Genomic DNA, 27,669 nt, shown 5'->3' with positions numbered 1-27,669 from the left:
TTTGGAGTTATGATTAATAGGGTGTTATTTATTTAAAGGGGAAAACTTACAGATCACCGTCCCAGACAACAGCCATCTGCACAACCAGGAAGGGAGTCTAGTCTCCGGCGGAGCAGGAAGTGAAGAGAGCGAGCAGAGGAAATAGCCGCTTTTTTAAAGGGAGAGAGACCACGCCCCAATGGGCTGGTATCACAGCAGCTATTGGTTGGAGGGGCGGAAGGACCTCCCGCAACAATGTCCCATCCTCTGGAACTGGAGCTAGCTGGTTGTGAGCTGCTTTGAGTGCTGAGAACCAAACCCAGGTCCTCTCCAAGAGTGACCAGGGATCTTAACCGCCGAGCCGCCTCTCCAGCTCCGTAAACACAATAAGGGCGCATTAGTTGCGGTTCTTGTGGCTGTGACAAAATACTTGGCAGAACAACTGAGGGAAGGAAGCGCTGCTTCCTCTCACAGCTCACGGGCACAGTCCATCACGCCTGGGAAGATGGCAGCGAGGGACGAGTGCTGTGCTCAGCTGGCCATTTTTGAGATTTGTGTGGGTGGGTGTAGCGTGTGTGTGTGTGTGTGTGTGTGTGTGTGTGTGTGTGTGTAGTGTGCGCACGTGTGTGTGGTTGGATCCTGTCCTCTCCTACCATGTATGTAGTGTATGTGTGTGTGGTTGGATGCTGTCCTCTCCTACCATGTGTGTAGTGTGTGTGTGGTGTGTGTGGTTGGATCTGTCCTCTCATGTAGCTCAGACTCCATGCATCAACCTTGATGACCAGCACTTTTACCTACTGAGCCATTTGCACCCTCACCCCTTATGTATTTTTTTAAAAATTGTTTTATTAATTTATACTGTGGGGCAGAGGCTCTTGTGCCTACCATAGCATGCATGTCCATGTGTGTGTGTGGGGGGGATCATAGAACAAACTAGGGGAGTTGGTTCTCACCCTCTACCATGTGAGCCTCTAGGATTGAACTCAGGTCTCCAGGCTTGACAGCAAATGCCTTTAGTGCTGAGCCATCTTGCCTGCCCCTCTCTCTCTCTCTCTTTTTTTTTTTTTTAAATTTAATCTGGAACCCCAGCCCATACAAGCAAGAATATGTAGCAAGCAGCAGTGCCCAGCTTGTGTTCCCCTAACAGGGAAAAAGTTTCGTGGAAACTGACCACTGCTCCCTGCCACTGGCCTTGTTTCTTGGAGTCTTCTTGCCTCTTACCAGTCACGAGTCTGTCTCGAACCCAGTAGCAGGCGTCTGTGTCTCTATCCTTAGTGTTGCTACCTTCATTGTTTGCTTGTTTTAATATTTATCTTTGTGTGTATGCGTGTGTCTGTGAACCACATGTGTGCTGGAGCCCAAGGAGTTCAGAGACGTGTTAGATGCCCAGGAACTGGAGACACTTGTAAGCTCAGATAGGTCTAGAAACCAAATCCATGGCCTATGCAAGAACAGTAAGCCCTTTTAAGCACTGGGCCTTCTCTCCAGCCCTGACTTCGTTGTTTTAACCTCTTCATTCCCTTTTAACCTTGTGTCTTCTTCCACTGTAGTGCATGTGGGGAATGGGGAGTTTTCTCCACGGCCTCTTACCCCTTACTGCCTCTGTGAGCCGACTCCCGCTTCTGTGTTCCTGCAGTGACCCTGGTGTATGGGTCCTGATGTCCCCTCTTTCTCTTTTCCTGAGAACAGATGGTGGAAGTTTTCCAATCCTGTCAGTCTTTACCAAGATGTAGTTTTTGTTCCAGAAACTCATTCTGTTGTCCTTCCCTCGCCTCTCCTTTGGGCCCTTGCTCTTGTCTCTGTGTTTCCTCCCTCTGGCCTTGGAATTAGTGACTTATGTTTCTGTGGGGACCACCTTCTTGGCTCAGAGTTGGGGAAGGTCTTGTAGGACTTGATCTGTGAGGGCAGGTGCTAAGCCATGCTATGCCCCTGCTTTTCCTGTCACAGGAAAACATTGCCAGCACTGTGACCACCACCTGAAATCCAGCCCTAGACCATTTGAACAGTCACCTCAGTGGATCCCAAAGGTGTTTGGGTCTCCTTGCCTGGATTTGGCTCTCGGATTCTTATTGGCCAGAGCATAGGCCCTTTGCCTCTATGCCATGATGAGTTGGGTATCTGGAAGAGGACCCAGTTTATCCAGAGAATTCCAGAACAGTCTTTGGTGAAAAGCACCTACCTGCTCTGTGAGTGGTTTGCCTAAGTACTGAGTACAGACCAACAGTAGTCTCGACTTCTGTGTCCAGGTGAGCAGGGACATCGTATGTTGTAAGCAGCCAGATTCCAGAGGGGAAACTCCCTGGCTCTGGGCCTAATGATCCATGAGGGACCTTAACTTTCTGCTACTCCAAAGACCACAGTGTCGTCAGGCTGGACTGTCCACAGCTACCTGGTTTATCACAGCCTGTTTACCTTGGCTCTCTTCCCACTCCCTCCGCAGATGGCTCAGCTCCACCTGTGTCCTCACTGTCTGTTCAGGAGTGCAGTCCAGGAGGGGGGTGCTGCCTCACCCTCTCTTTTGGACATCAGTGCCTCCATGTTGATGCTTTACCACTTGGCTACTCTTGCTTTAGAGCCACTGGCTTTGTCTTGTTTTGACATGGTGTGGCTGTTCGCAATGGTGTCATGCTGCAGGTTTGGTTCTCGCGCAGGTTGACAGTACCATGGGATCTACAGCAGAAGGAAGAGACAATGCCTTATGGCCGGACATCCCCAAGGACCCTCTTAGTGTCTACCGAGCAAGAGCCTCCTTCAGCTCCAAGGAGCTGCTGCTCTTCTGGGACAACCAGGATGTGGTCGAGTTCAAGGTGAGGGCCACGTGGAGTCTGGCTGTGTCTTTATTCCCTGACTGAAATGACCTTTCTGGCCCTCATAGCTCTGTGGTATGGATAGTTCTTGGGACAGTGTGACCTGTCTCCTCTTACCCAAAGATGGGCCCCAGGATGCCAGAAGGAAGGATAGGACAAGATCTTGGAATTCCTATGTCCTCTTCTCAGCTGGGATGGATGTCTTCATCTGGGGGATTGTGGATCAGACTAGGTGCCAGGCAACCATGGCCCTGAGAGAAACCAAATGTGTAAGAGCACATGAAACCTCACCTTTGGCCTTCAAGTTGACACCCCGTGCCCTGTGTTTACAGGAAACCATCTTCAAGACTTTGGAGAATGACCCTCTCTTTGCCCACTCCCCTGGGACTGATCTGCCTCTAGATAAGCAACGGGAACTGAACTTCCTTCGCTGTAAACGGATCTTCGAGTATGACTTCTTCCGTGTGGATGAACTGTTGAAGAATTTCACAAAGGTCCCAGTGTTGCTTAACAGCCTGGGCATGTACGACTGGTCCCTGGCTACCAAATGTGTCCTCCACTTTTTGGTGAGTGTGTGATAGAGAGCAGGGAACCCATGTCCACTCAAGGCCACACATATCAGACACAAACCACAGCCACCTGGTTCCAAAAATATTCAGAACTTAGAGTCAGTGACAAGATTTTTGGCTTTTGGTGCAAATTTACACCCATGGGTTCTTGGATAAAATATATCCATTCAGTAGTTCAGTAGGAAGGGATATAAGGTAAGGAGGGTGTGGGGTAGGTGTGAGGTGTGCCTGCCCTGAGCCTGGAGCGGCTGCACTCCCCCACCCCCATCTGTGTTACATTTCAGGTGTTTGGATCCGCACTGTTCAATTCTGCCTCTAAGCTGCGCTTCAAGTATCTTGAAAAGATGTTTAACCTGGAGGTGAGTCGGCCACAGTGAGCTGTGACCAGCGCCATCACCGTACTTACCCGTGGACAGGCAGGCCACGGGAGAGCCCTGGGAGGCCAGGCCCTGCTTTTCTAAGTGCCCTCAGGCTGACGCTCTGCCTTACCCTCTCTGTCTGGTTGTGGAGTTAGCTCTCCTGCCTGCCTGAATGCCCCCGTGGCCTCCTCTGGCTGTAAAAGTCTTCACAGCCTATACCCAACCCAGGCTGCTGCCAGCAGTTGGGAATGGTATCCAGTGCAGCAGGGTAGCTCAGTTGTGCCATCGTCTGCCTGCAGAGGCAGGGAGAAGTGTGCCCGGGCTCCTGGCTTTGGTCTTCCAGGGGTCATGGTAGAAAGATGCCCGCAGGACTACACACAGGAACGCATCTCTCACCTACTGTCACTTTGTGCTTTAATGTTCAGATTTTTGGCTGTTTTGCTCTGACTGAACTGAGTCATGGGAGTAACACCAAGGCCATGCGGACAACAGCTCACTACGATCCTGCCACCCAGGTAGGTTCTGGATTCCCCTGTGGAACACATGAAATGTTGTGGACAATAATTAATCAAGAGTGTTGTCCCCTTACACACTCACCAGAGGTCTCTGTCAGATGCCTCTGAGAGCACGCCTTGTGCTGAGGCATGAAGCCTTCGCCTTCCATGCTGAGTGAATGGGGACACATGGAAGGTCAGATACTCCTGCTCCGTGAAGTGTTCCAAAGGAGAGTGGTTCTTCCCAGCCTCGACCCTAGGGCCTGCCTTGCCTGCATGCTCACAGGGCTTTTGGTGGCTACACAGCCTTCTCTGCCCATTGCTGCCTTGATCTTAGCTACTTGCCACATTTCTGGCCTCCTTGTGATACCCTTGCTGCCCACTGGTAGGGCATTGCTGGGCACTGTTCTGTGTGGACACCGCCTTCTGCTGGGAGACACTGTGAGGACAGGCCATTACTGTCCTCTCTAGGAGGTCCTAGTATGCAGGGTGGGAGGGACATGGCTCTTCAATGTCGTGGATGGTCAGTGCTGAATGGCGTGTGGAAGCCCCCTTCTCCCTTGTGCTGTTGGGAGCCTCGCCCCTCTCCATTAGCTGGGTGTGATCGAGAGGGTCCGCGTGCAGAAATGAAACTCGGTGTTCAGCTCTTGCTCACTGCCCATTCGTCCACATGGCTGACTGTGGGCTCCAGCCTGAACTGCTCTGTGGTGGAATGGGATGAATCGTACCATGTGCAGCCCTGCCAGGGTAGGGACAAGCAAGGAAGGGACCGCTATGCAGCTTGTCATACCTGCCAGCACATAGATCTTGCATGGTTTCTTGCCTGCTTCTTGACCTGCTCTTGGTCTTTCTGATTCCTTGGCCGTGTCTGCTCCCACTGTACTCTGGTGCCTGTGGCTTCAATGGGACTTCTGTGGGTGGGAAGCCCATGTTGACTGGTAGCAAAGGACCCCCAGGCCATACCTTAGGCTGTGGGCAATTGCTGCCTCACATCCGTGCCAGGGATGTGTGGCCCAGCTCATGCACCAGTTTATGCCTCTCTTGTCCATTCCCAAAGTCCCTTTCCAAGGCTGATGCTCTTTGCAGGTGCCCATAGTCATGGCAACAAAGGGAAAGCAGGCCCCGTTCATTAGCTTTCGGGAGAGAATGTGGTGCACCTCTGCTGGCAGGATGTGGCCAGTGTGGGCCTCCGCGGGCAAAGTGCCAGCCAGCAGTTCATCGTGTGAGACCAAGGCTCATTTTCCATGTCCTCTGTATGGTGATCCTGGGACAAAAATAAAGTCAGCTTGGCCTGCACAGGAAAGACAATGTTGAGTCCATTCTTGCTGTTGGCTCAGAGGCTTGGAGCCTAGGCGTCAGCCCGCTGCGAGGACAAGCTGTTCTCTGGTCTCGGTTGCTGACTTCAAAGCCACCATCTCCCTTCACAGGAGTTCATCTTACATTCCCCGGATTTTGAGGCTGCCAAATTTTGGGTGGGCAACATGGGCAAGACAGCAACTCATGCGGTGGTGTTTGCTCAGCTTTACATGCCGGATGGCCGGTGCCATGGACTGCATTCCTTCCTGGTGCAGGTAAGCCCTGGGTGGGGCTGTCCCCAGGGAGACAGTTATCTGCAGTTACAGACTTGTACTGCTGTTAAAGACGCTTGTGCAGGCACTGGCTTCCTGTAGCATGCCTCAGTTTTAGACCACAGGGCTTCAATGCTGCTGGAGTCTCTGAATGGTGCTAAACACCCTACAGCCTGTCACCATGTCACACGCTCAGGAGACTGAGGCAGGATGGTGAGACCGAGGCAGATCTGGCCTACGGAGTAGATTCTGTCTCAAAAATCAGAATCAACAACTGTTGTAAGAGGAGCTCAGTGGTAAGTCAGCATCCCCTCCAGCAGATCACCTGCACTCAGGGAACCTCAGCAAGATCTCAGCATCCCCCTCCAGCAGAGCATCCACACTCAGGGAACCTCAGCAAGATCTCAGCATCCCCCTCCAGCAGAGCATCCGCACTCAGTGACACATCTCAGCATCCCCCCAGCAGAGAGCATCCGCACTCAGTGACATCTCAGCATCCCCTTCCAGCAGAACATCCGCACTCAGGGTACCTCATTATCCCTCTTCTGTATAGAGGGCACAGTTCATGCTGGCCTGCAGGATTGACAGTCTTGCACATACCATGGGAAATGGATAGGTGAATTTGCACAATTAATATTTATGAGTTAAGCATGGCCTTAGGTATTTTTGCTTTTCACTTTGGAATTTTTTTCCAGATGAGCTGGAAACTGGCACCAGCCATATATATGTATTTAAAAAAAAAGATTTACTTGTTTTTGTTTTATGTGTATGGCTGCGTACTGTGCTCTGTGTACATGCAGTCCCTGTGGCGGCCAGAAGAGGGCGTCTGGTGCCATAGAGCTGAAAGTGGGTTGGTTGTGAGCTGCCTGATGTGGTGTTGGGAACCAAACCCGTGTTTTCTGCAAGAACTACTGAGCCACCCTTCCAGGCCCCACTAGTGGGCTTGTTAGTTTGATTGTTTGAACACTGCCAACTGTTTTTGCCCTGTTAGTTGCTCCTTTGTTAGCTTTCTGCTGTGGTAACAAAATTCCTAACACAGTAACTTCAAAGGAGGAAAGGGTTAAACAGTCTCAGTTTTGAGGCATCCGGCCATGGCCTCCTGGCTCTGGTACTGCTGTAGGCCTGTGGCAGCCCAGGTATCCTGACAGGAGTGTGAAGCTGAGTAAGCTGTGCCTGGGGACAAAAATGAGAAGAAACAGGGGGTGACCAGGGTCTCAGTAACCTCTTAAGGAACACACTTTGTCCTTTAAAAGACACACCGTGTCCCACCTCCCCACCACACCATGGGCTGAAGACCATTTAGCTCTGGGGACCGAGCACATGTGCACAGCCATTTTGTTGTCCCATTTTGTTGGAGTATCCCTGCAGGTACTCTGTCTGAGGCATGAACAGGATCTCTGCACTTCCCCTAAACAGTGTGGGCCCCCACCCCTCCCTGTGTTGCCTGTCTAAGTCAGGAGAGCCACTGGGCTCGAGAGCTGGAATCAGGACTCAGGGTACTCCTTGATGGCTCAGGATGCTCACTCCTGCCATCCCCAGCTACTGGCTTCATCCACTGGTCGCCATATCATGCCAGCTTCTGCCCCTCTCTGAGTCTGTCTCCTTTTGTAAGGACACCTACCATGGATTTAGGGCCCACCCAGAAGTCCAGGTGATCTTGTGTTGAGGGCTCTGCCTTATGACAGCTGCATAGGCCCATTTTCCACAGAAAACTCCATCTCCAGACCTGGACATATCACTCCAGGGGACCCGGTATGACCCAGAGCTATCCAGAGTTGCCCCTGAAAATGGTTGTCTTGTCTGGACATGCCACCTTGTCCGCTGAAATACTAACTGACTGTTATTCCTCGTACAGATTCGGGACCCGAAGACTCTGCTTCCCATGCCAGGGGTGATGGTCGGTGACATAGGGAAGAAGCTGGGGCAGAATGGCCTGGATAATGGGTGAGTGCCTCTGACGTCATCAGACAGATGCTACCTCCCTGGGGCTCCAGGGTTGTTCCTAGGCCACAGGCTGGAGCTGGCTGCCAGTGCCACACTCACTCAAGAGTGTGGGTGTCTCAGGGCCTGGCTTGGCTATGGTAGGCCCCACCACTGCACTTCTTTGAGTAGCAGCCATGGTCTGCATGGTCTCAATTCCGAGAGGTTTGCCTTGTCCTAGCACTCTGTGGGTCAGCTTCTCACAGTGTGGCTCTCCAAACTCCCAGGTTAGTCTGGGCTTCCCCCTGCTGCCTGAGGAAACCTCAGGCTGGGAGGCCCTTCCTTCCTCTGTGAGGTTTCCTGGTGGTCGGCCTTAGTTGTCCACTGTGGAGTCTGCCATGAATATTCACTTTGAATCTCTGAGGCAGCAATTGGCAAAGTGCTGGGCGCATGATGGTCAGGGAAGTGCCTTTGTCCCCCATCCTACGGCCGCTTGGAAGCAGGGTTGATCTGTAGCCTTGTGCATTGAGCACTCAGATGGGAGTGAATACCGTGGGCTGGGCTGAGCCCAGAAGGACCTTTGCTAATTCCTTAACCAGGCTGAGTTCCCATGGTAGGACGGCTGGGTGGCTCGAGGTTTATCATGTCCCAGGTGGAGGAACAGTGGTGAAGCCAGCTCCCAAGGGTTCTCTGTAAACAGAGACTGCTGGTTCATTTTCTGCCCAGACTTGAATAATCACACAGAAACTATAATAATTACAACACTGTTTGGCCAGTTGCGTAGGCATTTCCTAACTAGCTCTTACATCTTAAATTAACCCATTTCTATTAATCTGTGTATCACTGTGGGACTGTGGTAAGGTTCCAGCGTGTCTCCTTCGGCAGCTACAGGTGTCTCTTTGACTCCACCTACTCTCTATCTCTATCTCTGCTCAAATTTCCTGCCTGGCTTTGCTCTGCTAAGCCATTGGCCGAAACAGCTTTATTCATCAACCAGTATAAGCAACACATATACAGAAGGACATCCCACATCAGTTCTCAGTGCCTTCTGAGCGTCTGTCTTTGAGACCCAGGTTGGCAGCAGCTGAGTGGCATCTAACAGGGTAGGGGTCACTGCCATCCCTACCATTTCTAGTCCAGCTTCTTCTATGCCTAGCCCTCAAGGGAGCTGCCAGCAGCCCAGGTCGCTTTCCTGTGTTCCCCCGGGTCAGTGTGTGCACGTTGCACCCAGCTACAGGATGCCTGGCCCAGTGCACTTAGACCCCTCTCTGCCCACGAAGTAACTCGACTGTGAAAGAGGCCAAATAGGGCGTCCCCAAGCATTGAGTCCTGTGCTGTGTTAAGTGTGTTTGTCTACCTCAGTTCTGTGTGTTTAGGCTCTCAGCGTCACCTCAGGCAGCTGCTGTGTCTGGCTACTGAGTCTAGCCACCTCCCAAGAGAGATCCTGACCTGTACCAGGTATTTCCTAAGGCTGTCCTGGACACTCCCTTGTCTGCCCATCACCAGAAGGCTGGGGCAGGACCAGGGGAGGACTCAGGCCTCCTGACTCTGCAGGCCGGCCTTAGGCGGTGTAGAGGGGGCCAGAAGCACCAGTACCTAGCAGTATCAGCTTAAGGAGAAGATCAGGGCTCAGAAGTCACAGAGCTATCATTCCCAACCCCCACTCTCCCCCCACCCCCCATCCCCCACCCCCCGGCTGAGGGCTCTGTGTGCAGCCTGGCTGACCTTGGCTTGTGCTGGTGGAGTATTGTAACATATAGCCAGTGGTCCCAGGGCCTCTGTCTGCTGCTCTTCCTGGTCTACAGATTAGAGCAGTTAGAGTAACTTTAGGACATAATAGAGAGCTTAAACTTGGCCCATCAAGGCAGCTCCCATTTTTAGGGAATGGATAGTGTCCTGGGACGAATCTCGCACCAAATCAGACGTTAACATGAGCCTCGGCGTACAGGTATGGCAGAGGCTCGGCTGAGTGTCACTATGGACACGCTACAGGTCAGCCTGAGCAGCTGTTCCAGCAAAGCAAATTATGTTATGCCCTCTCTGTCATGCTTGGCCACTGAGTCCTTGGAAGAACTAAGCTTCCTGCCTGCACTGACCACAGGCTACCAGCAGAGGACGCCAGAGCTCCAGGACTGAGTGGCCGCTCTGCTGGTGTTAGGCCTCAATTCAAAGAGCAGCACTGTAAGTTAGTGCTGCTTTCTTTTGTCTTTCTCCTCCCCCCCCCCTCTTTTAAATTGTAGTGCTGCTTTTAAACTGGGGTCCATTTCTAAGTGAACTTTTGTCCTTTTGTGAGATTCCCCCGAAGGTGTCAGGACCATCCAGGAATCCAGAGCAGCGTTAGCTGCATGGAGCATTTTCAGTCAAGCCTTCTAAAGACAAGGGTCTTTCGCCCAACCCCAAGGTGCCCGCGGTAGTTATCATAATGAGGCTGGGCCTTTGGGCCTGGGGAGTCCTCCCTGAAGAGGCTGAGGAGCCCTGGATTAGGATCTGCTCCAGGTGGGGCTGCACTGGTCTTCTCAAGGGGGGGCCCAGGGAAAGAAGTTGCTGGAGTTTTCAGCAGGACACCCAGGGCGGAGGTTATGTGACATACACACTCTCTACACCCTTCCAGCACGCCTGCCACACTCATCCCACATACCCCGTGTTATATGCGTGTCCTGCGTTACGTACTTACGACATTCTCGCTAGCCCCCACTCATCTTTCCCTGTAACACTGGCCTTAGGTCACAAAGGTGTCCCGTGTCGCCGTCCTGCTGTTCTCTTACACTCACACACACACTAAGCCTCCGCGGCCCCCATCTGTATGCCCCCCCCACCTGCTTGACCTTCCCATCCCCCGTGTCGCACACCCATCCCATATCACACATACATGCACGTGCGTGCCTTGTGCCCCACACTCCCTGTGTCACACTGTCGCACTCTGCTGCACACGTATCCCATGCCCTCCGGAGACCACGATTGTGGTGTGCCCGTCACCCACCAACTGGACCCCTTTGACCATTTCTGTGGATAGAAAAGTGACCCAAAGAGCATGTGTGAGGTTTTCCAACACTAGAGTGGGAACTTCACAAGCACCAGTGTGTCCAGACTCGTTCTACCGCTGTGGCAGAAAGGGGGAAGATTTTCCACTCCTTAAAAAGTGCGTTCCGTTGACAACATTGGACTTGAAAAGCATTCCTTGGCTTTCACGTAAACAGATGGAGCACCTCGGGCTTGGCACTCAGGCTGGGTTTTCTTAAAAATGGGGCATTGTGTGCGGCCTGCAGGCTGGGCACAGGCCAGGTGGCTGCCAGACACAGCGCGCTCTGTTAGCTGGGTGCACTGTATCTAGGTCTGTCACCCAAGGGCTCTTCTTAGCTCTGTCCTGTGGGTACTGGGAAGGGCTGCTGTGTCTTTCTGGGACATGGTCTTTGGGGCTCCTTCACCTTGGAGGATTCCCTCCTATGCCAGCACCTCTGTTCCTTTTCACTAAGTTCCTGGTAGGGACCAGGCACTGTAGACTTGTAGAAAAACATAACCGCTCCGAGAATCTGCTGCAGGAAACTGGCTCCGTGGGGAACAGGGACAACCGAGTAATCACTCTGAATAGGACTACCCGTTGGTGTCCTGGAGACGAGGGGTCTGCCTTGTGATCTTTGCAGAATGGGCAGGAAATCGTGTTGACTTCCTAGAGGAGATGGCAGCTTGCTTCCCTCAGAGGAAGACCCATGGTTCTCAGGGAAGAGGTGGGGAAGGCCACAGGTCAGCAGGGATCTGCGTCAGGTAAAGCTGTAGCAAGCATGGTAGTCTTGAGCAGGGTGTATCCTTTTTGAAATACTTTGTTTTTGCCTGCTGTTCAGTGAGGGCAACTCAGGTGGAGGGAGGCTGCCTCCAGCCAGGGGCTAAAGGAGGTCAGATGCCGGCGAGGAGCCCCAGGCAGCCTCCCGTCATGGCAGATGGTTGCTGGTGACCGATGAGGTCCTCTGTGTTTGCAGAGCATCTCAGCCACCAGACTCGCTGCTATAGGAACCACTGAGGTTTTTAAGTGTGTTTCATTTTGCAGTTGACATAGATTTGTAGCTTTCCACAAACTTCTTCCTTAAACCACTGCAAAATGTCTTGGGTTGTCAGTGCCCGGTGTCCGTAGCAACGCCTGGTGGACCCTCTTCCTAGCTGCTCAGGGGAAGCAGACCACTGTTCCCAATCAGTGGACGGGGCTGTAGGCTCTTTGGCTTCATTTAGCATCTTAAACCACCATCTGGGGTGCAGCGATGTCAGTCCCCCTGTCAGGTGTGTGTCCGCTGCTGTGCACCAGTGGGTAGTGGGTGTGGAGCTTCTCTTTTCCAGTGACGTGGGAGCACCTCCATCCCGGGGAATAAAGAGCTCAGCCGTGATGGTCCACACATGGTCCATTACACATGCACCTTGTCTGTGGGGGTGATGTTACCTTCAGCTGCTCTTAGGGAGAGGAGGAAAGCCCAGGAAGCATGTGACATGCTCTTGTGGGACTTGCATGAGGTAAGCCCACCTTTTTCCCTGCACAGATTTGCCATGTTCCACAAAGTTCGGATTCCTCGCCAGAACCTCCTGGACCGGACTGGGAATGTCACCCCCGAGGGCACCTACAGCACCTCCTTTAAGGTACCAGTGGGCTGTTGGTATCTGTGGACAGGATTTCTCGAGTGTCTGTCCCTGTGTGTTGGAGATCACCCCAGGAGAAGCTGGCCCTAGGTACTTCACACACCAACCAGTCTTTGTTGAGTTTGATGCCCTCAACAGAGAAGGAGCTTAGCCACAGTGTTGGTGGGTAGGGGTGGCTGGAATCTGGCAGCATTTTCTGGCTATACCTAGGTATCCATGTCTTCTTGGGTAGGGGACTGCTCTCCCAGATCATATAGATGTCTTGGTTACTATTGCTGTGATTAAACACCATGGCCAAGGTAACTTATAAAAGAGTGTTTAATTCGGAACATGTGGTTTCAACGGGTTAGAGTCTGGGGGCCAAGCAAAGGCATGGCAGCAGGAACAGCTGAGAGCTTACATCTTGGTTCACAAGAAAGGGAGAGACACACCAGGAATGGTGTGAGTGTTTTGAAACCCAAAGCCTGCCCCCTCAGTGTGACACACCTCTACCAACAGGACCATCCTTCCCAAACAGTTCCATGGACAGTATTCAAACAAATGAGCCTATGGGGCCATTTTCACTAATAGCAGCTAGGAGGGTCACTTGAAAAGCTGTGTATAGCTGGGATAACCAGATGTGGTGAAAACCGAGAGTGGTCAGACTATATAGATCGTGATGAGCCATGGGGCATCCCACAGCACAGCTCTGGGGAATGGTGAGCACACAGGCGGCTGACCCTGAGAACAGAACTCCAGGAGGAGATGTCCTGGGGGTACTCCCAGGAAGGACATTCCTCAGACAACTCTCACCCTTCGTCTGGTGGAAAAGCAAGAATGAATACAGAAAAGTTACTGGAGAGAAATTAACCTTGTGAGCTAAGAAGCCACATAAGGCACAGAATAATATGAAAACAACCAATTAAAATTTACCATGATGTGAAAGACCTGGAAGAAAGAAGGCAGTGGAAGGTTCTGGTAAGGTGAGTGGCCTGCCTACCACAGTAGGGTTCAGAGAGGTGACAGACAAGTATCCCCAGCTGGAGAGAGAGAGGGGGGCTGCTGAAAGAGGAAGATAAGGAAAAGCCGTCTACTGACACCAGGGAAACATGGGATCATTAGAGAGAAGGTGCAGAAATCATGCTGCCAGGCACAGGTGAGCAGCTGCCACCGTTCCCTCTGCTCCTCGGGGTGCCACTGAATTTGAACTTTTGTTTTGTTTTGTTTTGTTTTCTCTGTGACGTTCCTGGAGTGGCCATCCTGGAACTCAACTCTGTAGACGAGGCCTGTCTGGAACTCGGAGATCCGCCTGCCTCTGCCTCAGTCTCACACGTGCTAGGATTAAAGGCCTGCGCCACCATCGCCTAGCAAATGTAAACATTTTTAGTGCCAACAAAACTGTCTTCTCTACACGGGGTTGTGACAGATGTTCCCTGTTGGGAGACTGTCCTATCCACAATATACTGTTTTGGAAGAAGGACCCAAGCAGTAACCCCAGAGCGGCAGCAGGGGACGGGGGCAAGGACATCAGGCTGTCCCACAGTACCACCAAGGGACCTGAGCACAGCTCCTGCCAAACAGTGGCGAGCAGGATGGCTGTGCTGTTGACAGTGAGGCTGGAACACTGGGCCCCCAGGAGCCATTGCACCAGCAGAGTGCCTGGTGGATGTGGAGCCCCATGCTGGGCCACCATGCATTCTGATGCCCATGCAGGAAAAGGCAGGCCCTCAGGTGGACAGTTCACAGCTCAGTCACAGTGCTCCTCTCCTCAGAGCTCCCTCCCTGGGCAAGTTGGGAGCCCTCTCCTCTTTGGGGTACACCTTCGTCTTTGGGACGTTCTCGGAGGCTGCACAATGTCTGGCTGACATTAGACACTGCTTTTCTTCCCCAGGATGGCCGGCAGCGTTTCAGAGCATCCTTGGGCCCCCTGTCCGCAGGACGCATCACCATTATTGGCTTCTCTGTGACCAACCTGAAACTGGCATTGACCATAGCGCTCCGATTCTCAGCCACACGGTGTCAGTTCGGACCCACAGATGAGGAAGAAATCCCTGTCCTTGAGTATCCACTGCAGGTACTGGCCACTTGAATCATCCCCTGCTTTCTGCTCTTCTTGGCCTCAGGGACTGCCCTAAGAATAGGACAGTGGGCAAGATTGCACCTGCCAGGCACCAGAGCCGTGGGGTGGCTTTTAGTTAAAAAAGCATATGTATGCTCAAAAGGATAGGCAGAGGAGAGCCAAGGTCTATGGTGGCAGGTACAAGTCTGCTCAATGAACAGATGAGATACCCTGCTTGAGCAGGCGATGCTGTTCTGGGTCTGGCTACATTCTTTGACTCATCTGTCCCATCCCTAAGAAATGTCCCCGAGGAAGTCATTTCTGGGAGCAGCAGGTAAGCTTTAAACACTCTGGCATTAAAGCAGCCTTGCATCCTCTGAGGCAGCAATGAGGCAAGGCACAGAGACCATGAGTGGGAAGGGGTGCATCACAGCTACCTGTGATCCCCACTGCATGTCCTGCTTAGGTGCCCTTTGTAAGCATAGGGGCAGTCATAGCCTCACTTTATGGGGGCAAGGGTCAGGTAGGTGACCTGGTTGCTAAATCTGGCTTAGGTCTGGTGCCGAGAGCTGCTTTAAGTAGGTGTCTGACTGACAGTCTGAGGAAGTGAGACAGAATTGCCCGTTCTCTTCGCTTCCCTCTTACGTTGGTAACGGGCTGTTTAGGAAGTGACTATTAAAAATAAAAAGTTCCTCCATGCCTGGGTGGCTCATGCACCCTACTGTGCTGGCGTCCTTGTGCCCATTGCAATGATGTATTGACTACTCTGGGAAGCCCAGCAGCCAAGGAGCTCTAACCCAGGTCCTCGCTGGTGCTGCTGCTTCCTGGAACTGCAAAATGCTGTAGCGCTGTCACATGGAAACAACTGGCTCACTGTCTGACACTTTGCACACATGGGTCAGCCATGATGGTAGCTCACTGGGTCCCTTTAGGCTCCTCCACCTGTCCTCTCCAATCCATTCATCTCATCCATTTGTCTGCCCGGCAGTGGGTGTGTGCTGTGTGTGTGTCGGGTGCTGGTGTGCGAGTCTTCATCCCAGCGTGACTGATCACCTTTCATGGGTTCAAGGAGTATGGGGCCGGGACTGAAGAGAAGGCTTGGTGGTTTAAAGCACTTGCTGCTCTTCTAGAGGACCTGGGTTTGAGTCTCAGCACCCATATGGTGGCTCACAACCATCTGTAACTCCAGCTTCTGGGGAATCTGATACCTTTTTCTGACCTTCTTGGGCATCAGGTGCACATGAGGTGCACCTGTGTAGGACATGCAGGCAAAGCATTGACACACAGAAAATAAGCGTAAAACTTGGTGCCTGTCTTGGGCTGAACTGGCACCAGCAATGGGTTTCTTTCATTTCTAAGGAAGCTGACTCTGGGTTCCCAGGGCCAGTGATAGGCTGGCTGACTGGGCCAACCCCTCTGAGTACCTGCCACGTGTCTGTTTCCCTCAGCAATGGCGCCTACTCCCATACCTGGCAGCTACCTTTGCCTTGGACCTCTTCTTAAAGACAGTCTTCTCATACCTGATGGAGCTACAGAAAGACTGGCTCAAGGGAGAATACAGTGCCAAGCAGGTAAGGCATCTGGTTTGCCGTTGCTGAGGTTGGGCAGCCCCGTTTCAGAACTGGGGCCAAACAAAAGCAGCTGGCTGTGCAAACAGAGCCTGTGTGAGTTCCTTCAGCTGCCCTACCAGCTTGGGGTTTAGCTTGCCCAGTGACTTGCAGTTGGGGCTCCATCCATCACCCTGTTTCTTAGAGATGGGTGCTGGCAGAGCAGAACTCACAGCTTCTTTTGAGAGCAGAGTGGTTTTCACACTCTGCATCGCTGCCCTCAGAGGACGACTCGGCTCTTGTCTTTTCATAAACAACTATACGGAGGTCTGAATCTACTCTCTGAGCTGACAGACCAGGATTTGTGCCAGAAGTGAGCATGCAACCCCACTGGGTCAGCTTGCTCTGCACAGGGAAGTCCATTGCCGGCTTCTCTGTTGGCAGCCTATGGGTTGGTGTTTGGCACTTCCTTGTGCTGCCCCCTGAGTGAAAATCAGATGTGAATCAAAAGACGTGGGTCTCGGAGCAGATTAGAAGCTGCAGACTGTGGGTACCTACTTTATCCTGAACAGCCTGTCAGGAGCGGCATTGGGATGCTCAGCACAGACCCGGAGTGAGAGCTTGGGGCATTGCATAGACTGGTATGGGTCCCTGGAAGGGAGCTAGGCCACGGAGGGGCGCTGCTGGCACGAAGGGGCCAAGCGTGCTCTCCTAGTGAGTCTGAACCTGCCTGTTGACACTGTTCTCCTATCTGTTTTCCTTCTGATTAAACCCATCCATGCACAGTGGCAACTGAAACTGTCCATAGCTGAGACGGACACCTCTGAGCAAATGGATCATTTTGTGTAGCGGGCATTGCATTCAGTGAAGAAGAAATGAGGACGTGTGTGAAGGAGATTGAGTTTCAGGAAGGAAGGCCCAGGAGTGTCTGGCTGCCAGGCCATCACCAAACATCTGCGTGACCGCGGTCCTAGGCCTCCCTCTCCTCAGAGGGCCACACTGCTTGTGCAGTGTTGTGCCCATCTCTGCCCCTGATTGATGGCCCTCTCTGCAGATGGTCATGTTCAGTATGCATCCATTAGCTCTGTAGGAGCTGTGTCTAATAGGCATGCTCCAGCGGTCCGTAGTGGATCTGCTGCCCTTGAGATGTATTTCCATACACAGCTGCCGTGTGCTTGTTTACCTGCCGTGAACCTGTGCAATGGAGCCCATGTTGCCTGTGCTCTCAAGTGCTCCCTAACCCCTCTCGTCACAGCTGGGTTTCCTTTCTTTGACACTAGTGTTGAAGCTAGGGCCCGACTGGCATTGCCAGAGTCGATCTTCACCTCTCCTCACCGGGTTCTCTCCCACAGGTAGAACTTAGACGTGAGATCCACATACTGTCATCGGCTGGCAAGCCCCTAGCCTCGTGGACAGCCCAACGGGGGATCCAGGAGTGCCGTGAGGCATGTGGGGGACACGGCTATCTGGCCAGTAAGTTTGGGTTAGTTTGGGGGCAGCTTTTCATCCTCCGCCCTCCCATAGGCTGCTAGGTCAGGGTTCCACAGAGTGTAGCCTGTTTTTCTGGTAAGATGTTTCTGGAATACAGCCATACCCACTCATATGCACCCTTTCTCTCACAGCCACACCCACTCATACACTTTCTCTGGCTGTTTCCACACTGTGGTGGCAGTGCCAAGTCCTCATGACAGAGATCTGAAACACTTATTCCTGGTCTATCACAGTGCAAGTCCACCAAGCCCTGTCCTAGCCGGATCCCACTTTCTGATGCTTCATGCTTCCTGGTCACAATTGGGGATGGTAAGGAAGTATGAAACGTGTGATTCCCAGCATGCAGCTGTGTGGAATTAGCAGGTCTTTTTCAGTACAACATTTGGCTGATAACTCGGTAGGGAACCAGCCTGGTTTAATGTAGTTCTGAAACCTGGCAAGTTGAGCCTTACTGATGCCGAGGTTCACATCATGCAAGCAGCTAGTACATGGCTGCGGGTGAACCACCAGCTGGCCCAGTCAGAGCCTGGTGTAGTCTCCATGGTAACTGGACGGGTTACCCTCACTCTGTCTTAGCTTTCTTATTAGAAGATGGTGGACTTATACACACAGCCTATAGGTTCTTTCAATGAGTCAGGGCATATAAATGGTTAGAGGACCTGACCTATAGCACTGTGGTATACAGCCCTAACTTTACTGTAGCAGAGGCGTGGCCCCTAATTCTTCCCTACCGTTAATTTAGCATAGTTACTCTGACCTCCATGCTCGGCCACTGACGTCACATCAGCAATGACTGACAGTGGCTGCGCAGACCTGCCAACCCTTCAGTGGCCCGAGAGCTGACGCAGGCTGCCGTGGAGCTGGCGATGCCCCTGTGATACTTTGGATCCCGTGTTCCCGCTAGCCTGTCCCTGCAGCTCAGCATGCTCTGGTCTAGCCTCCACTCCCCCCCCCCCCACACCGTCTCTCCCTGTCCCCAGCTCGCAATGGCCACGTCTCAGTTATTTGTGATTATGGTTTTATCTTTTCTGCAGTCCTTGGTAGGGCTTTTATTTGTTTCTATAACTCACAAAAGCACATAAATAGTTTAGCTTTGTTCTGGTTTTAAGGAAATTACTTCTCAAAGGACTATAGATGCAGACGTGACTGACTCATGGCTCATGACTTAGCAGTCAGGATGCAGGGACCAGAGTCAACAGGAACGGAAAGAGCCATATCAGGGTTACATGTCAACTGTCTGGAGGTCTCCCCCAGACATTTACCTGGTGGGTCAGTTAGAGCATGGAGGGGCTGGGCTGGTCCTCTATCTCCCTCAAAGGGAATGTGTTCCACCAGAGAGGAAGGGCTGAGAGTTTGGTTCTGGACAACTTGCCTCAGGCAGACCCTGGGCAAAGCACATCTCATGAAGTGCACGCAGGCTCAGACTGTTCACATAGCAAGAGAAGGTGCTAGGGTGGGAGCAATCTCAGGTTGGAAGTTGGCTTTTTAAGGTTTCATTTAGCTATAGAAGAGTAGCCCCATGTCCTGTCTCTGGAGTGGTCTCCACACTCCGAGAAGCTCTGCTAGGCGATTCTTCAGGTAATACCAACAGGCAGGAGGGTGACAGTCCTAGGTCCTCAGAGCCTCCAGCCATCCCACAGCCTTCCTGGAGATGACTTTTATTCCCTGAGGATGGGGAACAACTGGGGCAAAGCCAGCAGATGTGGACCAAGGGGCAGGGAGGCGAGTACTTTCTGCCCCTGGCTGGGTGGGCCTGTGGGGGGGGGCTCTTAAGTGACACCGTGGCATTTTTTGCAGTAAATAGGCTCGGTGACCTCAGAAACGACAATGATCCAAACTGCACCTATGAAGGTGACAACAATGTCCTGCTACAGCAAACCAGCAACTACCTGCTCAGCATCCTGGAGCACAAGCTTCAAGGTAGGCACCTCTGTGGGAGGCTGAGCTCAGCAGGGTACAGTACTCTCTCAGACTCTGGGGATTGCAAGCTTGGGTCAGGCTGTCTCCTTGGGCCAGACATGGTGGCACAGTCCCATAGTCTGAGTACTTAGGCCAGTGAGGAACAGCTCAAGTTGGAGGCAACACATTGTCTCATTGGGTAGTGGTGGCACATGCCTTCAACACTTGGGAGGCAGAGAAAATGGATCTCTGTGAGTTCAAGGCCAGCCTGGTCCTCAGAGCGAGTTCCAGGACAGCCAATGCTACACAGAGAAACCTTGTCTCCCCAAACCAAAACCCTCCAAAAAGACACATCTCAAAAATAAAAGGCCTAAAGCAAAGGTAGACCATCTTCGGGGTGAATAAAGGCCATCACCTGGTAGCACAGGCGCTTCCAAGCAGACAGAGTAGAGGCACCTAGCCAGAGGTGGCTGAGCTAGCTGCCAGGCTCTGGTGGGGCGGGGGGCTTCCATGTCTTTCTCCTAAGTCACAGAAGTGTGTATCCTAGGTGGAGCTTCATATACACGCCCTCTCAAGATAGTGGACTTCCTGGAAGCCTATCCTGAAATCTTGGGCCAGAAGTTCACGGGCTCCAGCAAAGCTGACTGGTTGGACTCAGCAGGTACTAACATTCTCCGCTCCATTGCCCCTCTCTTCCTGTCATCACCCCAGGAATGCACCTGGCCACAGGGAGGGACAGTGGCACTTAGGCTGGGATGACCACTGATGGGCGCAGGTACTTTTCTGGCTTGCAGTCTTTCCTTGGTTTTGTTGCTGTCCATAAATCTTGGAAAGGTCTGTGCGACACCCACCTTTCCTGCTACCCATCACTTGGTTCTTTGGAGGAACTGGGGAGCAGTGAGCCACATGAGCTAAGAATAGATGGGCAGTATCCCAGCCTTGGCTGTGACCTCCAGAAGTTGACTCCAGGGTTTTGACGTGCTAAGGGCAACATTAAGGTTCAAGGATGACCATCCTTGAAGCCTGGATCTTGTTCTGGGGCTGTCCGGGTACTGAGAGGACCAGGCATCTATTTAGACATCCAAAATCAAGTGGTCCTTCCTCGCCTCTCCCTGATCCTGGGAGCTCCAGGCACCCTTGGTTTGTAATGGTGACACTCTACCCTCTGCCTCTGTTGGCGCAGGATGTCCTTTGTCTCTGCATAAGGATCCCTTGTTATTGGAGTTGAGGCCTGCCCTAACCCAGGGTGGCCTTACTCTATTAGCCACGAGGCCATCACAGCCAGATACTCTATGCATCATTTTCCTGGGAACAGGCTCTATGACACCAGAGGAAATGGGCCCACACCTGGTGTGGCCAGACCCCCTGTTTCCTTCCCAGGAGTTCTGAGCCATAACCAGCTGCCTAGAAGAGATCCCCTTGCTCCCTGGTCCCTGAAGTCTGCAGGTCCTTTGAACCAGGTGCCTGGGCCTTTTTACTGTGGGGTGTGGAGAGCGTGGACACCACCATGTGGTCAGAACCTATTTCCCATCCAAGGCTGTGTGTCCTCACTCACCAGTGCCCTTTGTCCTGAGTAGCGTGGGAAGGCAGCTCAGGTATAGCAGGAATAATGAACCCCCCTTCTGCCTCTCTGGCTGAAGTTGCTGCCAGGTCCCGGAAACCAACCCTGGACCTCCCCACTATAACTGCCTTTCTGCTGCCAGTGGGAGCAAACCAGACTGAGGCCTTGGCAGGGCAAGGGCCAACCTACTGCCCTCTGGCTGGCCAGTGGATGAGGATGGGAATACAGGTGCCCGCCCTCTCAGCCCTGTCCATCCTTGGCAACTGGGCACTCTGATGCCCATGCAGACCTCAGTGCCCCTGAAAGAGCAGCCACTGTGTCTTGGCTGGCTGAGTGGCCCTGTGATCTGTATGGCGGTGTGGAAATGCTGTCAGGCACACCCACCCTGTCAACTCCACCTGGTAAAGGGCCTCTGGCAGCTGCCCTCAGTGACTGGGTTTCCCTGTCTGCAAAACCGCCCACTCTATTGGCCTCATGAAGACCACTGGGCACACATGACTAGCAGTGCAGTCTGCCCGGGGTGACAGGTGTGGTGACAGATGCTCCCACTTGTTTCTTGTGTCCTCTCTGCAGCCCCCCTGGCAGCGTACCACTGGCTTGTCTGCTACCTGCTCCATGGGAGTCATCAGAAGTTCTCTCAAGAGAAAAAGTCGACAGGCAGTGACTTTGAAGCAAGAAACAACAGTCAGGTAGGTTTGCATCACTGTTTGCATCTGCGACTGCTCTGGCGTGAGAAGTCAGTGTCCCGCCCTTGCACTCTGTAAAGAGAGGAAGGGTGCTGCGTTTACAGGGTGGCTGCTGGAAGCCAGAACAGCAACAGCCAGAGTGGAGGGTGGGGTGGAAGAACTTGGGCCCACAGTAAGGGTCCTTCATGGGGCAGCGCCTCCACAGCCCTCCCCTCACCCTTCCCTACCCCTCTGCTCAGCATATCTCAGCCATCACCTTCAGTTGGGGAGGGCCCCAGCACCTCCTGCTCTCTGACCGCCTGGCTCGGTGTCCCCCACCCCCCAGCAGCAGCCTGTGCTTGGGGTCATAGGCAGCACCTGTGTGGGTTGAAATCCTCTGTGGATTTAAAAGTTGTGGCGAGGCAGTGCAGTGGGGGCAGGGAAAGCTGTGCTGCAGTCATCAGCAGTCGGTTAGCAGAGAAGGCCGCCCAAGGGGTCTTTGGTGGCTAGTCTCCCTAAGGAGGTGATCAGTCTGTGACTAGAGAGGGGATCCCATAGGGCCCGGGTCTGCTCGCCAATCTCACAGGCAGTATAGGAACAGGGGGACTGCGTTTCAGAAACCCCAGAGAACAGTGCGACATTAGCCCTGTCCAGTACAACCTGTGCCCCTCCACCCTCCCTAGTCACCCGGGAGGACAGGTCCTATGCCCTGGAACCGCTTGCTGGCACCACAGTTCTATAGTGACAGCCTGTTGGGCCTCTGTTCTCTTGAGAGCTAAGCATGGGGCCAAGTAAAAGTGGGCTGTCTTGGAGTATGTAAATGTTACAGCCTTCCCTTCGTAGGGCTTAGCTTCACTTGGAGGTGTGTGTGTGTGTGTGCGCGCGTGCACACACCATGCTGTGTCCCCATGCTGCTTGGCTTCGCAGTACTGACCTATGATGCGTGTTCAGACGTGGACTTCAGTCTGCAGTTCTGTGTAGTTCCTCCTCAGACGAGATCCAGCTGTACAGCTGTAGTGACACCTGCCACCAGCGCACACACCAGGACACCAGGTCCCTTTTCTGTTTGCAGGTGTACTACTGCCAGCCCCTGGCCCTGGTCTTCCTGGAATTCGTCGTGGTACAGCAATTCCACGATCACACACACAGCTCCAGTGTGCCTCTGTCTCTGCAGCCTGTGCTCAGGAGGCTCAGCATGCTCTATGGCCTGTGGTCCCTGAGCCAGCACACGGCCCTGCTCTACCAAGGTGAGACTGGAACTTAGACCTCAGCTGAGACAGCCTAGTGACTAGGTACCTTCCTCTTCAGTGAGAAGCATCCTAGAAGTAGCTCCTGTCACCCGCACATTCCCAGTTACACAGACCACTGCTGAGATTCCACAGGAATGCTGCTGTGGGCTTGAGGTGGCACCTCTGACCCCTGGTGGCTTCAGAGGCCTGTGTCCCCTCTTGGATGCCAGCTCCTCACAACCACCTGCAGTGCGTCTGGGCACCTGTGCAGTCTGAGGCAGACACCTGCCTACCTGTGTACGCTTTGTTCCTCCCGTGGTGGCATTATGCCAGTCCCAAGCCTCAGGGCCTTGCCGCCCTCATGGCTTCTTAGCCAGGACTGACACATGCCCAGGGACAAAGAACCTCAGAACTGGCCCTGAGCTAGCACGTTTCTGCCGAGACATCACAGTAGGCTGGTCAGTGCTGTGATACCCTGACACCTCTGTCCCGAGGGCCTAATGGCGCTGAGTGGGAAAGCCACATCTGATGTGCTGTGGTCACAGGGCTGAGGGGTGAGTGACAAGGTTGTGCTTGCAGGTGGCTACCTTGCTGGTGAACAAGCAGGAAGAGCAATGCAGGATGCCATCTTGGCCCTGTGTGTGCAGGTGAGTCCATCACCTTTGTCTGTCCACACTGCACAGCCCCCACCGTTATCCTGAGGCTATCTGCCCACCCTCTCCCATCACCTAGACGTTAACTTAAACTTCAGTGTGCTTGGCAGGAGTTAGCTGAAGAAAAAAAATGTTTGCATTTCCAGAAAATCCTTGGGCGTCTTTGTAGCAGATTGCTCTGTGGGGCTTAATAATCATCTGGGTGAGGAAGCAGGGGTCACGCACGGAACCTCAGCTGCAGGCGTGATAGCTTTCACAGGAGCTCAGGAGCACTTTTTGTCCTTGTGGCTTCTGGACTTCCTTTCCTGCGTCAGAATAGCAGTTGTCAGCCTGGCCATAGGCTGGGGATGAGCCTCAGGGGACGCACTAACAAGCTGTACTCGTCACCTCTGCCAGCTGCGCAGCCGCGCTGCAAGAGCAAACGCTGGCTGTCCTGAGTGGATGGCGACGCGGTAGAAAAATGCAAACACACATCCAGGGCGTCCACAACCCAGACCGGTGAGGCTTTAGAGCTCTCTGCGCCTGCTCAGGTTTCCAGGGCTCTGTAGCAACCGGCTGCGTGCTTCTGTTACTCCACTGTTGCCCTGGAGACTGTAGAGCGTCGCCAAGTGGACAAACTTTGTTTCCCAACAGCTGAAAGATGATGCGGTGGCTCTGGTGGACGTGATCGCCCCTCCTGACTTTATTCTGAATTCCCCAATTGGCAAAGCTGATGGTGAGGTAAGGGGAGTTGACCCCTGTCGCCGCTGAGGCTTGACCAGAGTCTGAGGGTCCTAAGGTAGTGAACAGTCTTGGGTGTCTCCCTGGAAGTTGTCTCTCACAGGGGGCTTCCTGGGGACAAGAGAAATCAGGTGGTGTCACAGCCCTTTGTCACTCCAGCTCTGTAGTCTTGGGTACCCATGCCTGCTGGCCCTTTACCCTATGGAACAAGGAAGCTGCACTGTTGCCCTGAGGTGACATATAGTCCTCTGTGAGGACCAAGATCCCAGCCTCCTCACCCTCCCTGCCTGCTCTCCACATAGGCCCTGCAGCGCAGTCACAGACACCATTAGCCACCCTGGCCATGACCCCTCAGGTCAGACATGACCCCATCTGCTTTCTCTGCTGTAAAGCCTTGAGCATCTTCAGATTCTCTCCCTAGCCTGCCCTCCATCCCCAGCTGACTACCCTTTGGTCATCCCAACCGTGGGGGCCTCTGCCCCTCTGTGCCTGCCCGTACAGCCCCACACTCCTAATTTAACTTCCTCATGCCCACTTGCTACCAAGTTTTACAATGGTTTGTTTAGAAGCAGTTAGTGGGCTTGGGCCTCTCTGTCCACAGGGCCATCCCATCTGCCAGCAGCCAGGCACCCAAGATGCAGCTGGACTCTCCCGCCCCTGCTGCACCCACCTGCCCTGCCGTGCCTACCTCTGTTGCTTCTCTCCCGTCATTTTACACTGCGCTGCTCTGACCCTCCAACCCCAGCCCCATTCTGCCCTCTGTTCTAGTACATGGGGTGGTTCCCATCACAAGGCCCTCACACGGGCTGCACCCCTGTCTGGAGTACTCTTCTGTTCACTCAGCCTGCCCTGAGCCCTGCCATCTCTGTCTCCCTCACACAAACACCCATTCTTCTGCCAGGGGCCCTGACAGCTCAGAAGTAGCTTCCTGTGTGACACCCTAGCACAAGGTGATACCCATGTATGGAAACGCTGGCAGCCTGGCATTTCACAGTACCTTGCTACCTGTGGGGTTATTCCCCTGTTATTCTGGCAGCATGACTTTGCAAGGTGTCCCAGCCCTGTGCTTGAGGTCTGATGGCAGTGAACTGTGGGGTGCTTTTATCTTCCCCACCCCAGGACCACGGTGGCCTTCTGTGAATGGAGAGCAATAGCAAAGGCATGAAGCCTGCTGTCTGCAAGCAGCACTAGACTCAGGGCTTCACAAGCCTGTGAGGGGCCCGCCCCAGGAGTCTGAACCCCAAGATTGGCGCACTCAAACTGCATATACATTGGGGTGGGCATCCAGGAAGACAATATGAACCGTGGCTGGGCAAAGAGTTCCCGGGTGCATCAGGAGCGTCTGCAGGCAGGGCCGATGGCCAACTGTGTGATCACATCATTTTTGTAAGAGCCCAAGGTGCAGAGAAGCCTACCAGGTGGCCCACGTACAGCAGAGCCAGTCTTGGGCAGAGGTCTGGGCCCTAGTATTAGAATTGATGGACCAAGGACTTTGGGTATGGAGAGAGCACCGGGGAGTGAGGCTTGCCTCACTTGGACTCCCCACCCCTAAGCTACCAGGCCTCTCAGGCATCTGCCAGCAGGACCTGCATTGTAGACACTGCATGCAGAGGCCTGTCATCTGCAGAAGGAACTGCGGCACATGCCCTCTAGTCAGGAACTGCTGGGGGTAGAGAGGAGCAGTCCCTAGGTGGAGAGGGACTTCCGGCTCTGAGTGCTGCAGGTCAGCCCATGGCCCCTGGTCGGGTGACTAACTGCACATACTCCCCAGCGTAAGGAAGGGGTGCTCTGACCCACTCCTGCAGGGAGACGTGTCTTCCTATGTGCAAACTCAGCATTGTGAATTGTGGCCAAGTTCACCCCCCGTGGGGGAGCAAGCCAGGTCTGCAGTGCAGGAGGACAGCTGTGTGCCATGGGTCCCTCTGAGCCATTTGCTCTGTTGTAGCTTTGCCCTAGCTGACTCCGCCCTAGGTGTCCCTGTCTGCTGCAGGTGTAGGATCTGGCTAGGTCTGTACCTTCCTCCTAGATAGCACCCACTCTGCCTATTTTCCACTGAGGAACTGTGGCTAAGAACAGCTAAGACTCTAGTGGGGCCACTGGGGACCCAGGTCCCCAACCCTGCCCCAGTTTCCTGGCTTGCGCATTCCGAGGGCAGCTGGGGACAGGTCTCAGAGAAGGCAGGTCATGTCCTGGCGAATGTGGGAGGTGAGGGTAGGGGTCGGGGCAAGGAACCTGTGTGGATTAGGGGTGATCACTGTAGACAGCATTCCCAGGGAGGAAAATCTCACAAGGGGATGGTTCCCATCAGAAATGCTTTTATGACACTTTATAATTAAATTTTCTTAATTACTTCCTATTAAAACATAAAAGGCTTATATAAATTAAACATGCATCTTCTTAGCATTTCCTAAAAAGTAATCGTGGGGAATTTCCTGTTCCCACAAACTGGAGGCTACCACGCTGGCCACTTATCTTCGGCTAGTGACGGCCCTTTGCTTCTGCCTACAGCTGTATAAAAACCTGTGGACAGCCATCCTGCAGCAGGAGGGGATCCTGGAGCGTGCCACCTGGTGGCCTGAGTTCCCTACCAACAAACCCTTGACCATCAGGCCGAAGTCCCAGCTGTAACTGTGGTGGGAGAGGCGGCCACAGCAGAAGCAGCTGATCCAGAGGCCTGAACCCAGGAGACACCAAGATACCCATGCTGAAAAACATGCACATCGTACCTTTTCCGTGATCCTAGTCAGCCTGCCATAAGCATCCTCAAATGGGGAAAGGTCGTGTCGCATGTGCAGGGCCAGGGAGTTTGCATCACGTGTCTCCCTGAGGGCCTTAGGACTTTAACAGAGGATTTTATCCACGCTCTCTTGGGATAGAATAGGAAGGTAAAGTCAGGGCTCACAATGAAGGCTTCTGCTCAGGTGAACTTTGGGGTCCATGGAAGATTTTTGCAAAGCTCTCTTCTCTATTCTGCCTTCGGGATTCCTTAACCCTTCTGTGCTGTGGCCGTGACTCTCTCTACTTGCCACTTATACAATGGACATAGAAGGTTTTTTTTTTTTTTTTTTTTTTTGAAAAAATGCCACTTCTTTTGGTGGCACCAGCATCTCCACTGAGGAAGTGCATGGTGGTAGGGACATCTAACCCACTCACTGTGACAACCCCACTGTGTCAGTGACTGGTTGGCCGTGGCTTCAGTCCTTTTATTTCTAAAACATATGCCCAGTGCCATCCGTCCCCACCAAGTGTCCCTCAGCAAATCCACACGGCATGCCCCTGCTACACTGGCTACAGCCAGACCTTTGTGCTTCCAAAAGGTACGGGGGCCGTGCTGCCATCCTTACCAGCTGAGGAAGAATCCTGTACCCTTGGCCTTCCTGATGGGCTGTTCTGAGCCCCAGGTGCTTGCTGAGCCCAAGAGCCTCTTCACCACTTTGCTCTTGGTCAACTCCCCCACCGTGGCTCAGCCGCCTTCCAGAGTTCTGCTCCAACCCAACAGCATGGGTGGGACCTGGGGACCATCAACTGGAGACCCTGTGGAACCAGAGGG

General features: G+C 53.3%; 1 protein-coding gene across 1 annotated transcript in view; it reads left to right on the top strand.

The window, feature by feature from the left end:
• Acox3 (acyl-CoA oxidase 3, pristanoyl) overlaps positions 1-27,186 on the top strand; it is a 38,350-nt gene extending 11,164 nt beyond the window's left edge. Inside the window, exons 2-18 of the mRNA XM_050141036.1 lie at positions 2,631-2,786; positions 3,119-3,352; positions 3,640-3,714; positions 4,140-4,229; positions 5,636-5,779; positions 7,632-7,720; positions 12,220-12,316; positions 14,187-14,369; positions 15,803-15,925; positions 17,254-17,374; positions 19,190-19,312; positions 19,839-19,952; positions 21,426-21,541; positions 22,590-22,764; positions 23,326-23,393; positions 24,033-24,119; positions 26,628-27,186. Coding sequence (XP_049996993.1) covers positions 2,643-2,786; positions 3,119-3,352; positions 3,640-3,714; positions 4,140-4,229; positions 5,636-5,779; positions 7,632-7,720; positions 12,220-12,316; positions 14,187-14,369; positions 15,803-15,925; positions 17,254-17,374; positions 19,190-19,312; positions 19,839-19,952; positions 21,426-21,541; positions 22,590-22,764; positions 23,326-23,393; positions 24,033-24,119; positions 26,628-26,747 — 2,103 coding nt within the window. The 5' untranslated portion in view covers positions 2,631-2,642 and the 3' untranslated portion in view covers positions 26,748-27,186. The remainder of the gene's footprint in view (positions 1-2,630; positions 2,787-3,118; positions 3,353-3,639; positions 3,715-4,139; positions 4,230-5,635; positions 5,780-7,631; positions 7,721-12,219; positions 12,317-14,186; positions 14,370-15,802; positions 15,926-17,253; positions 17,375-19,189; positions 19,313-19,838; positions 19,953-21,425; positions 21,542-22,589; positions 22,765-23,325; positions 23,394-24,032; positions 24,120-26,627) is intronic.
• Positions 27,187-27,669: the final 483 nt, after the last annotated feature.

This window comes from Alexandromys fortis, unplaced genomic scaffold, assembly GCF_014885135.2.
Source record: "Alexandromys fortis isolate MF-2015 unplaced genomic scaffold, M_Fortis_MF-2015_v1.1 scaffold_7, whole genome shotgun sequence".
Taxonomy (NCBI): Eukaryota; Metazoa; Chordata; class Mammalia; order Rodentia; family Cricetidae; genus Alexandromys; species Alexandromys fortis.
Note: the sequence above shows the minus strand (reverse complement) of the source record. Positions and strands in the feature narration are given on the sequence as shown.